At 42.1% G+C, this 18655-nt stretch overlaps 1 protein-coding gene across 9 annotated transcripts in view; it reads left to right on the plus strand.

Moving 5' to 3' along the window:
* The window catches only part of TFDP1 (transcription factor Dp-1), a 47146-nt gene that overhangs the window by 19833 nt on the left and 8658 nt on the right, over positions 1-18655 (plus strand). For all 9 annotated transcript variants that reach the window (XM_061626709.1, XM_061626707.1, XM_061626715.1 and 6 more), the window contains exons 4-10: positions 197-303; positions 824-945; positions 1834-1999; positions 3323-3469; positions 10031-10099; positions 13657-13808; positions 18121-18287. In XM_061626709.1, the coding sequence (XP_061482693.1) occupies positions 197-303; positions 824-945; positions 1834-1999; positions 3323-3469; positions 10031-10099; positions 13657-13808; positions 18121-18287 (930 nt within the window). The remainder of the gene's footprint in view (positions 1-196; positions 304-823; positions 946-1833; positions 2000-3322; positions 3470-10030; positions 10100-13656; positions 13809-18120; positions 18288-18655) is intronic.

Below are 18655 nucleotides of genomic sequence, written 5' to 3' on the forward strand. Positions count from 1 at the left end.
TGTCAGGTAAATTATATGGTGTGGGACTCTAATTTATTGACACATTGGTTTCTGTGCCTTCAGTGAATGAAATAAAGCAGTGATATCAAACTAGAATTAGACCTCTTTAGTTTGCTGACTGTTAGGGTTGGATGCTAATTTCATTGGATATCAATCATTCATTATTTTGTAACTTTTTATTATTTGTGTATTTTAGGTGTTGTTTCATTAGTAGCTGTTCACCCTTCCACAGTAAATACACTTGGGAAACAACTCCTGCCAAAAACATTTGGACAATCTAATGTCAACATTGCACAACAAGTGGTAAGAGGCCTATTGGAAAACCTTCTGATTCAGTTTTGATATGGAACTTGTCAATTCCTAGGTACCACATTAAGGCTTTCATCCTTAGTTGGAGCAAGGCCCAACAGTGGGACTTGTTCTAAATAAATATACATAGAATTGTTCTACATCAGGGTTGACTAACCTATGGCCCTACAGATGTTACTGCACTGCTGTCATCGGCTTCAGGCAGTAGAACCAATGATGAAGGTTAATGGGGGTTGAGATCTACACACAAGTTATGGGGTGCCCCTATGTAATATAGCTAATTTCCAATTTCATGTTTCATGTGTGGACAAATTACCTCAGAAAGGGAATTTTTTTAAAAGTAAATTTTAGGGGTGAGAAAGGGGAGTAGGTAAAAAAGTCAAGCCACATGGTTACTATTAAAAATGTTTGTGTCTGGTATAAAATTATTGATTCCATATTAAGGGAGCTAATAAAATTAAGCTGAATAAGGGTGACATTTTATTTTATTAGAACCATTTTGTATTAACTGTAGGTTATTGGTACACCTCAGAGACCTTCAGCCCCCAATACTATACTGGTAGGAAGTCCACATACACCCAACACACACTTTGTATCGCAGAACCAGACTGCAGATTCTTCACCTTGGTCTGCTGGGTGAGTAAAATTCTGTTAGGTTACAACATACTGACAAAAAACTTTGGGAATAAAAACCTCAGTCTTTTTATTTGTTAAGGTTGTGTTGACTTCCTGATAACTAGTTACTTAGTTAGGTATCATATCTAGTTATTTAAGTAATAGCTGAAAAATATTGGGCTACATTCAGTGATGTCCCCTTGTGCTGACAGAAGTTGCGATTCAGTGGAGGCTTCTGTCAGCAGAATTGGGGATAGAGGTGACTTTTTGCTAGGTCTCCTGACACATCCACACATGCGTAATATGATCAAGACCCTGCAGAACATAGTGGAAGGAGGTGCAAGGAGTTACAGGGAAGGAGAGAATCAGTGACAGTTGTTTTACTCCTTGTCCTGCTTTTCATCCCCTGGATCAAGAGCTTTTCATCAGATTGTAGACACCATTGGATACAACCCTCTGAAGTTTTTTCCTCCAGTAGAGAATGGTATCGGAAGTGTGGCGTATATTTCTATAGTGCATAGTACAGAACTTTCCCTGTTGAAGAATGTTCTGAACAAATGAAGTGTATACATAGAGTTCTAGATAAAAGTATCCCATTTTAATTGTCACGCTTGGGTGTTCAAATCAGCAAACCATGTTCATTGAAACAAATGCAGTTATGTGAGTCCTATTTTTATGCAATCAGTTCCTAAAGGCTGCCCTGGGCTCCTGGTGGGAGGAAGGGCAGGATATAAATCAAATAATAAATAAAGGCAGTGGGCCAACATTAGTACAAATATTTCACATAAGATTTAATGAAACTAATGATTCAGGGTATCTTTTTAAAAATGTAAATTATATAAACGACTAGTCTCTCAATTGTTTTTGGGAATTGTGGTAGTGTATACCTCATTGTATCTGTTTTTATAGAAAGCGCAACAAAAAGGGAGAGAAGAATGGCAAGGGTTTGCGGCACTTCTCCATGAAAGTTTGTGAGAAGGTTCAGAGGAAAGGAACAACCTCATACAATGAGGTAGCAGATGAGTTAGTTGCAGAGTTCAGTACTGCAGATGCTCACATCTCACCAAATGAATCGGTAAATATATTCATGTTCTGAAAGCAGTAGAGATGGCAAACCCTTCTATTGCACACTAGAAATATCCACATGCAGACCCATGCTTGCTTTCTGTCTTTGAGACCCATCCCAATGTATATGTATTTTGTGAACAATTTTTATTCTTGTTTGTCACAATAAGAAATGCTACTGGATTAACTTCTAAAGCTCTATTTCTCTGTAACATCTGAATCTGGAGAGGCAGTGCAAGCCCTAAACCAGTGTCTGGACTCAGTGATGGGCTGGATGAAGGTCAATAAATTAAGTGTGAATCCCAGCAAAACGGAGGCCCTTGTGGGTTGGTGATTCCCAAGTTCAGATAATTTGTCAATTGCCTGCTTTGGATGGGGTTGTACTTCCTTTGAAAGAGCAGGTTCGTAGTCGAAGGGTGCTTCTGGATCCATCTCTGTTGCTAGAGGCCCCAGTGACCTTAGTGGCTAGGAGTGTCTTTTACCAGCTTTGGCTGGTGTTACAGCTGCAGCCATTTCTGGACTAGGAGAGCCTGACCGCTGTTGTCCATGCACTGGTAACCTCCAAGCTGGATTACTGTAATGCGCTCTATGCAGGGCTGCCCTTGAGGTTGGTCCGGAAGCTGCAGCTGGTGCAAAATGTGGCGGCAAGACTACTCACTGGGGCATGGTATCGCCAGCATGTTACCCTGCTGCTGAAAGAATTGCACTGGCTACTCATTAGCTGCTGGGCCAAGTTCAAGTTTCTGGTTTTATTGTACAAAGTCCAATGCAGCTTGGGACCAGGATATTTAAAAGATTGTCTTACCCCTTATATACAGAGTCGATCACTGCACTCTGCAGGTGAGGGCCTCCTACAGATACCATCTTATCAGGAGGTCCATTCTGCACAACATGGGAAACGGACCTTTAGTGTGGCGGCACCTACCCTGTGGAATTCCTTCCCCTTAAATATTAGACAGACGCCATCTCTGTTATCTTTTCGGTGCCTATTGAAGACATTTCTCTTTCAACAAGTCTTTTAAGTAGAGACCTTATCCCAGTCAGAGTCTGTTGGAATTCCTTTTTTAGATGTTTTTAATGCTTTTTTAAAAAAGATGTTTTTAAAGATGTTTTGTTTTAATATGTTTTAAAGTTTTGTTTAAGATGTTTTAGAGTGTTTTTTAATGTTTTCGTTTGCTGTCTTGGGCTCCTTCTGGGAGGAAAGGCAGGATATACATTTAATAAATTAATAAATACAGTTGCAGTGTTACTTCAGTTGCTCCATCAGTAGATACAATTTTTAAAACAGTTTAATCAAAGATATTCTAATACTCTTCATTCACCGTATCTATAGCAGGCTTATGATCAGAAAAATATTAGACGACGTGTGTATGATGCTTTAAACGTACTTATGGCCATGAACATTATTTCCAAGGAGAAGAAAGAAATCAAATGGATTGGCCTACCTACTAATTCAGCTCAGGAATGTCAGAATTTAGAGGTAAAATGCAGTAAATATTTGTAATTGCAATATTTTTTAAAAATCTGTATTCTGGGATGAGCCAATTCCCTCACTTCCATTCCAAGATGAATCCTAACCCTAACCCTTTGGTTCCACACTGGTTGCATTCTGGTTGGAGATCCAGATTTTGGAATGTGGAGGAATTTATTCTGCACATATACCATTGCTGGTTTTCAAAATTGTAACTTTTTTATTTGAAAATAATTGGGCTATTTCATAAGGACAAAATAAATAGACTGGAAAAAAGGCTCTCACTTTTATTCCAGGCAGCACTGTGTTGTGAGTCAGGTGCTGGCTGGTAGAGAGAGAGAGGTGATCCAATTAACACTTCCTCCTCTTAAATTCTGGGAACATTCCAGAACAATAATTAATAGTGAAAGTTTGAGGTCCACTGTAGGGAACATCTACAGTAAAGTAGAACCTTAAAATCCAGGACTGAATCTAGTGGGGTCAGATTGTATAAGCATCCCTGTTTAATACCTATCCCCTCATTCCATGAATGGCTTCATTGTAAGAAACGGATATATTTTTGGTTGAATAATTTAGATTGTCTTTAAAATACTATCTGAATAGGATTGTATTTCATTTGATGGTAATTCAGCTCTAGAAGTTCAAGTTTTTTTTTTTTGGAGAAGATTTCTTACTGTTGCCGCACTCATTCTTGACAACAAAAAATAACGTTTAGGATTCATGAAGTCTTGGATATTTTCCTAAAACAGCTGAACCTTATGCCATCAGGAAAAGATGGCCGCTGGACAAAGGACCTGCTGACAGCTCCCCAGAGGATTTTTGTTTTTCTCTGAAAATTCCAACTTAAAGCTCTTAATGAAATCTCCATCATTTATCATCTCCTCACTTCTTGTCTCCCTCTGCTCAAATTGACTTTGAAAAGTGGCTACTGTACCTGCTTTCTGGATGACTAGAAGCGTATTTCACCTTAATTAGTGTTTTATCTTCTCTCTCCTTTGTCGGACTTGGCTGTCTCTGAGGATAATTAACAGCAAGTAAGTAAGGAACGCAAGCTGTTCAACGATAGAGCTACATCCCTTGCTCCTCAGTGGTTTCGGGGGATTTGTTTGCCTATTCAGTTGGGAAAGTTAAAGAAAGCTAAAGCAAAGCCTTTTAATTTCTAGCTGCTTTACTGCATTACTTCACCCTGCCTTATCCCATTTAAAGGGAAATCACCGAATGTTGGTCCATACCAGAACGGACCTGGTAAAAACCTTGGTATTGCCCTCTCGGAGCCTATCTCTCCTGCCAAAAGACCAAAGCAAGCAAAAACTACGGGTTTTTTTCCTCCTAAGGAGCAACAGGAGTACTCTGAGACCAGGGAGGATGATAAGAGGGTGGAAGCTAATTATTCCAGCAATCCTTTCGTACACGAAGAAGACAACCCTTACCAGTTAAACACTCCTCTGGACTGGTCACTGGACCTTAAAGGGGTTTTACAAACAGATTCTTCCGCTCTTTCCTCGCCTAATCTTGCCTAGGAGCTAGCTGCGGCAGAGAATCTGGCCCTGAAAGTGACATCTGCCTCCCCAATGGACAAATATCAAATTGAGACACAAGCTGAGACCCCAAAACTCTTAGCCGATCCAATTGGCAATGATTCACAACTCAACATGGACATAAATAGTCCTTCCATCTTGCCTAAAGGGGAGAATTCACCAAATATGTTTGATAACTTCCCTATTGAGTCCTGGCTTTATATGTTAGCTTGGGATATAGATAACATCAAGGCCTTTCTGACTGGATCTAATAAGCTTTTAACAACATTGGTAGAGGCTCACAGTAAGCCCACCTCCCAGTCTGAAAGGGTCTCTTTGGAAATTCAGATCTCCACAAGCTGTGCACAAACTACGTGGCCGGATAAGCCTAAACGGCGAAACAACAAACCACCTAAGAAACTCCCAAGGATTACGGGAGCCAACACTATCAAGAAGAGCAAGAACATCAAACACCCCAAGATTCAGCATGGCAGAAAAATGAACTTTGCCAAACTTTTCAAACTCTTAGAGGTCACTTCTAACCAAAAGAGTCCCCAGAAACCAAAAATGGCAACGCAGTCTGAATGCCTGGAGGGCGACAACATCGTTCCTACTGGTAATGCAGTAATTCCCCCTGCTTTGCCTCCAATAACTATCACCTCTTTGCAACGTCAGATTCTTGACCATCAAGATCCTTGGTCATTTATACTCCTGGATGCCAAACCCTATCCAGAGGCCGCTGACTGAGGCAAAATGGTGCTTAGTTCTCAATTGCCAAAAGCTTGTGCTATCCAATTACCCAAAACCTTTGGGTTTCGCTGCACAAGCTGAATGCAAAGTCCATCTCCTGAGAATACTGGAAAGCACCCTACCAGGCCGTTTCTCCATCGAGGATATACTAAATGTGGAATACCTCTACTTTAACCAAGTCAATGCCCGAGCTGTAGTATCTTTCAAGTCGCCTGAAAAAGCCAGTATGTTTTTCAAAAATAGAGCTGTTTTTCAACCAACTGGCATAATAAGAATTTTTGATAACAAAGCTCCCCCTCAGGCCTTGATTAGCTGCCCTTCTACATCACTTAAAGGGCCCCAGGCAAAGTTGGACCATGCGCCAGCAAATCTTATTGACCTGGAACCTGAGCCTGACTCACCTTTCCCTCCGAGGCTCCAGCTACGTGCCCCCCTCCCTGAGGCTGAGGCCCCTGATCATGGCCTTGATTACAATTTTGGGTCTGTTAGTGGGACAGACTCATTTAATGATGAAGAAAGGAGACTATTTGACGTTTTCAATGCCCTACCATCTCCAGCCCAAGCGTACATTGTCTCAGGACTACAGAGACTGTTAACACTTACTGAATAGATCGTCGAACCTTAGGGCCGACAACTGCTCTCTGAAAGAAAATCGAATGACAGCGGATCCTATTTGTACTCTCGATACCATCCCTAAGCTGACTGGGATGCTAAGTCAAAGACCTTCTGGAAGTAACACAAATACCCCTCTGACAACCACAGCAGAAATCAACCTAACAGCAGCAAATGCTGAATTAGTGCCCACTTGGACGAACCAGAGATCTATTCCACGTAGTGCATTAACTGTAACAAATTTAACTCCCACCTGGACAGAAATGAGATGTCTGGATACAACCGAAGAAGGCTCCCCGCAAAAGGCACCTTCCCATAGGCGCTCTCCTTCCACTCTCACGAAGGTGTTAGTGTCAAATGTCAGTCGGATGGATCCATTTTTAGAGGCAGTAGATCTTCTGCCGATGGAGAGGTCCCCCCTTAACAACAGCGCACCATGTTCTCAAAAAGCAACAGCCCTTCAACAAGGTCTAGGTGGCCAACTTGTTATGCCCTGACTAAAAATGAAGTACTCTCTATCTCGGCTGCAACTTTTATCTTGGAATATTTCAGGATGGAAGTCTAAAGCAGGGGATCCTTCCTTTCTGGATTACATCAGAAAATATGACATTACTTTTCTTCAGGAGACTTGGGCTACAGGGGATCTCGATCTGAATGGATTCGCTGCCTACTCACTACAAGCAACCCTAAGCGAGAAGGGAGGCCGCCCCAAAGGTGGCCTGAGTGTGTTGGTCACAACAAATCTCAAACTTACCATCACCAGACCGGATTCTCTACCCGGGCTAGCTATGTCGCTAGTCCTTAAGCTTAACTGGGCCTGGTTGCTACTGATAAATGTGTACCTTCCCCCGACTCGTCAAAAAAAGCTGGTGAAAACCACCTGTGAAAACCTAGAGGACAATATAGTCAAGTTGACAATGTGATTCCTGGAAGCAGTGGTGCTGATTGCAGGCAATTTTAATGCCAGATTAGGTCCTGATGATGAGACTATATGCCCACTTTCATGAAATTCTACCAGCCACTGACGAGGTTCAGAACCTACCTGTTCGTCGATCTAAAGACCCAGGGCTTAACTATGCTGGCTTTTGCTTGGCCCAAATAGTTCATAGACTTAATTTAGTTATAGCAAGTGGGTCCATGGATGGCTATAGAAGCGGCAAATACACATATGTTTCTGGTCTAGGAGCTTCCTCAGTTAATTTTTTTATAGTCTCCTTTGATTTGATAAGTGCTGTATTCACTTGTATTGTTGACAACCGATCTAAGAGTGACCACTTTCCTCTTACTCTGTCGTTATGCTGTGGCACTCACAACATCTATGCTGAGCAGCCATCATCCTTGATTGCCGCCTCTAGGACTAAGGACTCATCCATCTTCTGGAAGCTAGTGGCTAGGGGTTGGCCAAACACATCTATTAACGTGGACTATAACATACCTGTGAACTCCTAGGAGCTTCATTTTCATAGCATTTATTCAAGCAATCAAAATAGGGCACATCAGCTGGTGAGTTCCATAAATGACCTTCCTAACTGGCCACCGGTCTCCGTCAAGGAAGTCACCTCCTTAATTGCAAGTTTGAAGTCAGGTAAAGCTCCTGGGTCAGATAATATTCCCCCAGAAGTGTTTAAATCCAACTCAGAGTGGTGGGCCCCAGTCCTATCCCTGAGGACTGGGGTCTTGCCATTATTATTCCAATCTTCAAAAAAGGCAACCACTCTGCTCCGGCCAACTATAGACCCATAAGTTTGCTGAATACCATCAGTAAGCTCCATGCAAGACATTTAATTATAAAACTACAAACCTGGCTGGATCAGGAAAATGTCTTGGAGGAGGAACAAGCCGGCTTTAGAGCGAACCGTTCTACGATGAATCACCATCTTATTCTGCAGCATCTTGTGGAAAAATATACATCCAATCCGGGGGGGGGGCTATATGCAGCTTTTATAGACTTTAAGTCGGCATTCGATCTTATACCAAGGGACAGGCTCTGGACTAAGCTCGAATCTGCTAACATTGACAGGTGCCTGCTGGCACTCATACACTGCCTATATAAGAACACCCAAACGTGTATAAGGTGTAACAACACTGGCAATTTGTCTAAGCCCATTGCTACCTTTAAGGGAGTCAAGCAGGGCTGTATTTTAGCTCCTACGCTATTTATATTAATTCATTGATCAAGAGTCTGGCCCTTGTCCCTTCCCATCATCCTACTTTGGCAAGCAGACCTATATCCACCCACCTCTACACAGACGACGTAGTACTTCTATCCCTTACAAGCATTGGTCTGCGACATCTCCTTAGAGCTGTGGCCACCTATTGTGACAAAGAACAGCTGATTATTAACCATGATAAATCAAAGGTTATAGTGTTTACTAGGAAGAGGACTAAGCACAGATGGAGGTTACATGGAACCTGAATAGAACAAGTGTCATCATACAGGTATTTAGGGATCACCTTACATTCTTCTGGAGCATGGCATTTGCAGGCAAAGAGTGCCATCGCCAATGCCCAGCGGAACACAAAGGCTTTGCTCTCCTTTTTTTACACGAAAGGCGGGCAACGTGCAATCTGTGCTTCAGGTTTTTATTGCCAAAATTATCTCCCAACTGTTGTATGGTGCCCAGATTAGTGCCTATAGTAAAAGAACCTCCTTTGAAACCATTCAAACCAGGTTCCTAAGGAATATATTGGGCTTCCCCTCTTGTGTCTCTAATACCATCTTACGCCTTGAAGCTGGGCTTCCCCTGATTGAGACTCGCATATGGATGGCCAAGTTTAAGTACTGGCGAAAATTGATATTCTTCCCAGTTGGGCTGGCCCCCCTTGCACTATCTGACACCTTCCAGTCCAAATGGAAGAAAACCCTGTTTGCTAAACTTTTAAGTTTAGGCTTTTCTCCCCCAGTCGTTCTTTCGTTAGGTTTTTCCCGAGCAAAGGCAGCCATTCTCCAGCGATTATTGGATGTGGAACTGCAAAATCATTTGTCTGTTGTTGGCTCTAATCCTTTTAATCTCCATACAAAGGCTTTCACCCCTGCACAGTACCTGGCCTCTCTTCATATCCCCATACATTGGAAAGCGTTCTCCTTGGCTAAGCACAACTGTTACCATCTGCACTTTTAGTGGCCAGATACAGAAAAATTCCACTATCAGAGCAGCTCTGCCCCTGCGGGGCCACGTTTTATTAGAGTGTTTTTATTATAGTGATCCTCCAATGCCTGTTTATTGCCCCTATTTTACAGAATATTCTGGGTAGGGATGCCACTTTTTATGTTAAATATCTTTTAGCTGATCAAAAATCTTCAGTCACACTTAAGGTAGCGAGTTTTTGTGCTGTGGCCATCAAGCACCGAAAAACCCTGTTATGTTAAGTCAACAACCTATGTAGAAGTGAGATTTGGTTTTAAATTATGGAATGGAATGTATGTATATGTGTATTGTAGGCTGGTCTTTGACCATAATAAAGCAATTCAATATGCCATCTTACCAACTGCTTTTGAAACTTGCCTATGTTCCAAAAGTGTATGGTACCTGGGATGGGGTCCTGCTTTTTGAGAACAAGTATAAAGCCCCTTAGATTCACAGAACTAGTTTCTTAGCCACGTATAGAGCATTTCATAGCTACAATACTTTGCACTCATCCAACTCATCTTTACAACTAACGAAGTTTTTCTTTCCTTTCTCTTTCTAAGGTGGAGAGACAGAGAAGACTTGAAAGAATAAAGCAAAAACAGTCTCAACTCCAAGAACTAATTCTTCAGGTATTACTGGAATGTGTGTGCCTTGTCAAATCAATTAGTATTGGTATAACAACTCTAACACATTAAGATGAGTTGATCTCCCATTGAAGCACTTATTTATCCTCCAAAAATAACTGAAGTGGCTTTGGGATTAAAAAGATTATGATTTTAATTCAGCTTTAGCAATAAGCTGTAACACAATTTTCATTCTTGATTATTGCTGGCCTTTGTATATTTGATTTTGTTCTTATTATATGTTTTGTGTTTAACATTTTTATTTGTAAGCTGCCTTGTGGAGGCTATTCCTAAAAAGCAGAGCTAGAACTAAACAATATAATAAAAATAATTACCTGGAGCAACTTCAGAGGTGTTTATTAGGCACTCTTAAGTTTGCATTTCTCAAGTGTTTCCAGAATGGCAGCCTTTTTAGTTCTGGAAAGTACCTCCTTTTGGTTACCAGGCAGGATCCACAGGTATGAAATGGCACCAAGAGTTTGCTTCAGTTTCCAAACCAGCCCTGCCTGATAAAGCAAACTTTTCTGTCTTACCCAGCCCCCCACCATCTTTCACCATCTCAGCCAGGGACCTGGGCTGTAGGATACATGTGCCCCAGCATCCGGGAAAAAGCAATTCTTGGGGGTGTATTTTTTTCCTTTATTTGTCTTCATTTCTTGCACTTGGCTTCTCTCCCCTCTTAAGGTGGGAAATGCATTGAGCACTATGACTGAGGATACTGAATAACGGCTGTTAGTCATAATTGGACCTCCCTGTTCCTGAGCTGGGGGAGAGATTATGTAAATGCTTAGTTGGAACAGCCGATCCATTACCTTGACCACACCCTGTGTCATCCCTCAGTACCTTCCAGCACACGGCCACTGTTTTGGCTATTACAAATTGCAAATGATGGCAATTACTCTACACAACCCTAACTTGGGAGTTGGCAGACTATGCCCAGTGACTATGTACAGTATTTCTAGGGATGACTGTTCTCCTTTGGAGCCTGATTTGTCTGGGGTTGCTGCTGAGCTAAATTTACTTGATTGGATCAAATGTCTGATTACTAAAGTGATGCAGGTCTCACTCTCCTCTTGTGATTGACAGAATGGGGGTGGGTCCCACATGGGAGTGAAGCTGCCAAATTATGCCATAAAAAGAAGTACAAGATCAAGATAAGAGTCAACTGTAGCTGTTCAAGCTGCCATTCAAGTAATGGGGGGAGAGGTAAGCATAAGGGACAATTTCTCCATTGATTCATCTTCTGACATGATATTGGAAGCCCACCTTTTTGTTAAGGTTCAGGGTCTTGGATTCCTTTATTCCAGGGAATCCCAGACTAGTCTGCGAGCTTCATTCAGGTGGTCTGTGGTGTGTTTGTGATGAACAGTGAGAGCAACAGCAGGAACCATGGGAGCAGCATATTAAATATATTGATTTTAATTGTATTTTATTGATTCTTATAGTATATTGCATTTTGTATTGTGTTCTGCGGAATTCATATTGTAACACAATAAAATACAATATAAAAATAAGCAATAAAGATATAATTAATTTTACAGCATCTAGCACAGCACATCACAATTGGTACAACAGGCAGAAAAAGCATTTAGTGATACACCAAGGGTGCAATCCAACTGCTATTTGTGCCCGCCTGAGGGAAGGTGGATATAGCAGACCCCAGCTGAGCTGACAGGGTCCTGGCTTCGCTGGCAGAAGCCCCTCATTCTAGCTCAGCCGGGGATCTACCAGCGGAAGAGAAACTAGCAGATTGTGATTGGCTATCTGATATTCCCAGAAACCTATCAGCACTCTGTGAATCTCTTCCTGCTTGCACTTGTCACAGCCACATCGTCAAAACATTAGGAAAGTGCTGATTGTTACTGTATCGTTAGTGAAAGATGTTGCTGTTGCTTTTTTAACAATGTTAATATTTTGTTATTTAAATTTTTGTAAACTGTATTGTTCTTTTCTGATGTGTATTTTATATTTGTGTTTATTTTTTGTGAGCCCCCTTGAGAGCCTTTTTGGCCAAAAGGTGGCATGGAAATAAACCATAACATAACAGCAGAAGGCCCAAAAAGGGGCATTCCAGGGGCATGTCGGAGGAGGGGCTGAGGTGAGTGGACTTAGGCCACATCCGTGTTTGGAGCACTCCTGCAGGTCCTGATCCAGCCCAAAGTTACACCAAGAAAAAGGTCACTCTAAGAAAATAATTATAATGGAAGTCTATGGAGAGTGCTTACTCCCTGGTAGGGGTATTCGTGAGAGCAGGCTTTTACTTTCTGGTGTCCACACGCAGCTTCCGGCTGAGCCAGTGTTCAGCCAGACTCCTGAATGGCAATTGGATGCTACAGACCTTCCTGCTGGCACCTTTTCTGCCAGCTTCTCTTGAGTTGGATTGTTTTGCCTGACTCTCACCAATTTTCAAGTGATCTATAGAGGGGAAAGTTTGAGAAGCACTGTTCTGTTTCTTTGGATGGGCAGAGAAAGCAGTCTATTAATAACTATTTCTCTTGTAAGAATATTCTCCACAAATGCTTACCTAGAGGGAGAGTTTTATCAGAGGAGGAAGAAGTTGATACAGCTGGCCAGGGACACCGTTTTCCCCGATCCTCTTCCCTCCCCCCCCCCTGCCAAGTTTTAAAAAGCATCCTGGAACTGCAGGCCATAAGTACAGGGAAGCGGTAATCTGTACAGATGTGTTGGTAAGCGTATAAAACAGACAAGATGGCACAGGAGAGAGATCATTTCATGTGAAGCTCTTCTCCCAGTTCTGGTGTCCCAGGCCAACAGTGTTGATGGCACTAGCCAACAAATAACTGGGAGAGCTGAAGCAGTATATATTTTCCCCAAGCTCATTCCTTGGGGAAATACAAGAGGTGAATGAATAGGAAGTGGATATCATTCTGATTGCACCATAAGAGCTCAGAGAACTGTGGTTTCCACACTTGACTACCCTAGCTTATCCTGCTTTATTGATATCTACTTGCTTATTAGTTTATTCTCAGCCAGACGATCAGCTAAATAAGCTGTAAGAGTTACATTTACAGTATCTAGGTAGTCTTGAACCTCTGTATCAAACTTACATAGTTTGAATCTGGTATGATCTACTTTCCTGTCTCTTCTGCTAACAATGTTTTCCTAGTCGTATGTTGCAATTTTCTGTTTTACTGATGAACTTGTGTGTAAATTTTTTTGCCAGAGATTGTTCTCTTCGCAGGGGTTAGACTACACACACACACACACACACACTCTGTTCTGAGCTCTGTGTGAGAGCTGGAGGGAAAGCTCCACTGGGCGGGTGGGTGAGTGCATATCTACAGACGCACCACCTGGTAACCAAAAGGAGGCATTTCCCAAAACACTGCCTCATCCTGGAAACACTGATCAGTTTCCCTTCACTTTTTAATTAATCTTAAATATTATTGTCTAAGAATTACTCATAAACTGACCTGTCTTCAGTAGTTGTTGAATACAGAGTATGATTACTTCTAATTTGTACCAAATGCCCAGCATTTTTTAAAGCAAAAGAGACAATTGTTTACCTATTCTTAAACATGCGTATTTAAATCCCTTAACAGCAAATTGCCTTCAAAAATCTTGTTCAGCGAAATCGTCAAGCAGAACAGCAAGCAAACAGACCACCAGCTTCTAATTCTGTCATTCACTTACCATTTATCATTGTGAACACCAGCAAGAAGACTGTGATTGACTGCAGCATTTCTAATGACAAGTAGGTTGTTAGTAGGGAAAGAAATTACTTTCATTTTGTGTGAATACACATCATGATAAATTATGATTAATGATTGACAGTCAACATGCAGATGGCTTCCACTTTGCTCATCCCCCTAGCAAGAATTAGCAACAAACCACAATCCCTGGCTTAGCATTATGTCCAAACCAGAGAACATAGTATGTTTTGCTCAGACCAATGACTGATAAGCAAGAACAGATATTGGCTTCACATTGTGGTTCATTTGAAGCAAAACAAATCATAACCCCTAGTTTGGATGTAATGCTTAAGGCAGAGATCATAGTTTTGTTGCTCGCCCTCTTGTAAGGGGAGGAGCAAAGCATCTGTGCATGTGAATAGAGCCAGCTTGAAACTTTATGTGGAAAGAGGGACTAATCTTTTAATACTGACTAAGTTTGGGTTGTAAATGTTATTTTCCCCAGGTAGCATGCCATCAGGTGGGTATTAGTGCTGCCTGGTGTCCAAAGGCAGGAATGAACAGGAGTCAAGACTTCAGCTGCTCCTGCTGCTCTTCACCACAGTTCATTCCTGCCTTTGCCTTTGGCAGATCCTTTCAGCCTTAGCTTGGTGTGAGTTGGTTCTTTGTTAGTCTTTTAATGGTTGAATCTCTTTTCGTGTTTGTTTGCTCTAGCTTGGTCCTGGTTTTTGTTTTTTGTTTTTAAAAGAAGGACCTTCATGTATCTGTTGGTTGGCTCCCTATTGTGCTGCACACTACTGCGGCCTTCTCTGCATCTTCCTTAGGAAGGTGCTTGCCCTCACTCTCCACGCCCTGCGGAGCCTGGGCTGGGTCTTGAAGCTCACCGCTGGGGCTCCGCTCCCTCTCTGGTCCCCAGGAGCAGCTCCTGAGCTCTCTCCCCTCACTGCCCATCCCTTGGAGCTCACTGCTGCAGCTCCCTCCTTGGTCATCTCTGCCTCTGCACATATCTGGTGGTGCAGCTCTGCTCTCTCCCTCTCCTGGCTCCCCTCCTCGGAGCCTGCTGCTGCAGCTCCTTCCTTGCCGCTGCACGTCTTTGTGGTCCTGTACAAGGCCATGCATCCCCCTTAGCAGCCACCACTGCCTACTGTCTCACATAGCGTGGCTCCTTTTGCGCCTGCCAGCTACCCTTCCAAGCTACCGGCCTCTTCTTCAGTGGCTGGGGGTCTGTGGGAGCGTCTCCCTTCTCATTCCATCTGCTGTTTTGAAAGCTGTTTTCCAGCCTTTTTTCTCTCTGTCTGCCATTTTCTTTCTGCTCTCTTTCCTGCTCTCTTTCTCTCTATTGATTTCTGTATTGTGTTTTTTGTTTCTCCTGCCTTCTTCGCTTTCTCTCGTCCTGGAGAAAGGGATAAGTAAAGTAAGGAGAATTTATGGAATAAAGAGGACGGAGAGAATGTTTACGTTTAGGATTCATGAACTCTTGGCTAAGTTTGGTTTGTCAATATTATTATTATTATTATTATTATTATTATTATTATTATTTATTAGTTTATATGCAGCTTGATTTCCAAAGTGGCTTCTAAGCAGTTTACAAGTATAAAACTAATTACCTAAAAAAAACCCCACATAATTAAAATTCACAATAAAACAATTCAATCAAAACATTAAAATAAAAAATTCACAATTAAAATGCGCAGTGAAACAAGCTTATTAAAGCAGCACAACAGTTAAAAAAGCAATTAAACAGGAGGTTCAGGTCAAGAGTTCAGGGGAATGCTTGTCTTCAAGAGCCAGTGAAATGCCAATACTGATGGACCTCTTGTATTTCAGCATGGAAAGCATTCTACAACATTGGTGTGTCCAGTGAAAAAGCCCACCTCTGTGTTACCACAAACTGATAATCATTAGATCATGTACTCATTTTGATGGGCAGGGTTAAGTTTTCAGATTTTGAGGCACCTATACAAGAGATGTATCAGTAATCTCATTTAACCAACAAATCACAGAGGTTGCACATTAAGAAAGAAGAGGAAGAACCCCAGGGTCCTCTGCTCCTACAAGGAAGTCAAGTTACATGTCAAATACAATTTTGTCCTGGAGATTTGCATATAAATTTGGGGAGTGAGAGTAATACCAATCCTAGTTAAAGCCAAGTGAAAAATAAAGACTATGTACTGTCTTTTTAAAGGTTTTGTCCAGTTTCTTCAGGCTGCCTTTGAATTGTCTCCCCTTTGGGCTTGGGGTCTTTGGAGCTGGCCACATTTATGAGAAATAGTTTACTTTCATGCTGAATACCTGAACTTGAGTGTTTAAAATATGTCATGGGAGACTTTATCTGCCTCCATCCACCCTTTAGTCCACAGTTCTTAGTCCTGTCCTGTCCACTCTCCCATCTCTCACCTGGGGAGCTGCGTCCTTCAAATCCCATACCACCTTTACCCCTACAGGATTGATGGAACAGTATACAAAGCTTCACATTGACTTAAGAGTGTCTTGTTTCTAAGGGAACAATGCTGTCTTGTCTCCCCCCCCCATTCTTCAGGTCTCTATGGCTATTTTAGAGCTATTTAGGCAAATGTGTCTCATTTCTTACTGTATTTAAATAAGGCTTTAGACTTCAGTGCCACTAGTTATGGATGACAGTTTTCTAAAAGAGCTATAAAATTCACCCTTTGTTCCTCCCCCCCCCCCCCAAAAGAAACCTTTACTTTTTCACTGTCTAGCCCAAGTAGCATGGAACAGTATAGTGGCATTCCTGCAATTAGGGCCACTGCAAAATTATCTGTACTGAGCTAAGACTTTCAGGAAAGATGGCACTCTTCATTTCTTACAAGCCACATTCATTTGGGAAACGAGTGTCTAAATTGTGGGGAAAATGAGTTAGAGTTTATTCTATTGTTCTTTAGAGCCAGGCTTAAACCAATTTAGCAGGTTTGTGAAGCCCACAAGAAGAAAACTTTGTCATACAAGAATTTTGGGTATGCAAACATCAAAATCTAAATCAGTTTTAAAAAATAATAATTACGGCCAGAGATTTAATTCTTGGCTTCCCCACATATCCTTAATTCTCCCATTTTCAAAAGCTTTCTTCAATGTGCCCCCCCCCTCCAAAAACAACAACACTTGGTCCTTTGCTTAGCTTGAAGCTGCTTTGGGACCAGCAGCAATGTTCAGGAAGAAAAGAGGGAGCATTTTTCCTCTGTCTCTCTTGTCATGCTGGGTACGTGAGCTGATAGGAGTTATTGCTGCAGATCATACACCTCCCATAATCCCCAGACCATCAAGGGCTGGGTGAGAAGAAGTTAAAAACCCTCTTTTCTCCCTGAGTGCTTCTTCTACTGCTTCTGACACAGCAAACACAGTCCAGTTGGCAGAGAGAAGTAAAGTGGCATTATTAAAGTAGCCTATTGAGGTAAGCCTTCCAGTGCATATTCTAGGAGGATGGGTAGAATTAATGGGAACAGCTCTTGGGAACAGAGGAGGTTACCAGAGATCAGCAGTTTTCCCCTAGCTTTCAGATTGGCTTGGAAAAAAATATCTGGAAGTTTTACAAGTTTTTTGTGGGACACCTCAGATAATTTGAGAGTTATATCTGCAGGAAGCTAATCACCTATCTCTCATTTTATCTGGTATTCTATATCCTGATGAGATTATAGCTGATTCTGTGACCTGTGCTCCTGAACATTTAATTTCTGTAGGGCTCCTCAGTAAGATCCCTGCCAGTAAGACTGGATAATGTTTGCAGGGCTGACACCAGCCCTCCATGGGCCCATGGGCACCAGGTTGCTGTGGGCCCCTGCCTCCTCCCTCGTGTGTGCATGTGCATGCACACTTAAATATGGCCAGTCATGCCACCTCACCTGTCAGTGCGCATGCCTGCCATAACCCAAGGTGGTGATGGGGTCATGTTGATGCCCCCACCACCATCTTGAGTGATGGCAGGCATGTGTGCTGACGCACAAGGTGGTGCGGCTGGGCGTATTAAAGCTCGCGTTGACTGCGCACATGCGGGTGATGTTGGCTGGGAGAGTTGAGCTCCCACTGTGCAATTCGCACCACCATTTGGTTGCAGCCTGTGATCCGATGCTGGTGGGGGTCACGGAGTGGAAGCTCCACCTTCCCAGCTCCCGCCAAGGGGCCCTTAGCTAGCACCTGAACTGACTGACTGCTAGCACCAGGCCTGAATGCTGGTCTAGATGGGACCAATGATCTCACTCTGTATATTGCTTCCTGAAAGACATCATTGAAACTTTCATTACTATCAAGATGTGCTGTATCTTTTTAAAATTGTATTTTGGTGGAAGATGCGCTTTGGAAGAAAATTTTAAGAACTATATGTGCATAGCTTATTAACCAATTTCTACCCGCTATCTGCAGGTTTGAGTATCTATTTAATTTTGACAATGCATTTGAAATACATGATGATATAGAAGTGTTAAAGCGTATGGGGATGGCTTTTGGGCTAGAATCTGGAAGTTGCTCAGCAGAGGACCTAAAAAATGCAAGGAGCTTAGTTCCTAAAGCTCTTGAACCATATGTGACAGGTAAGGTTGTGTGAAATATTTCCTTTTTTATATATGAAATATGAACTGAGAGGAAAACAAATTGCTGTTAGAACTTGACACAGTTGCAGTATGCAGTGCTATAGACTATAAATGTTTTGCACTGTATAATAGTTACTGGGAGTGAGAAAGCAAAGCTGCTCATCAGAACAGCTGCCTAACCAAAACGTTTTCTGAACAAACGTTTTTAGGAACTCTCCTGCCCCCAAGTGATCATAATAAGTAAGGTTTTAATAGTCCATTGTGGTTTTGCCATGAAATAGGTTTTAATAGTCGGTTGTGGAGTTGCCATCCTGAACATGGAGGTAGATTATCGAAGAGGTAATCATTAAAGATCAGGTACCAGGTCA

The sequence above is a fragment of the Rhineura floridana genome, chromosome 5 (genome assembly GCF_030035675.1).
Source record: "Rhineura floridana isolate rRhiFlo1 chromosome 5, rRhiFlo1.hap2, whole genome shotgun sequence".
Lineage (NCBI taxonomy): Eukaryota > Metazoa > Chordata > Lepidosauria > Squamata > Rhineuridae > Rhineura > Rhineura floridana.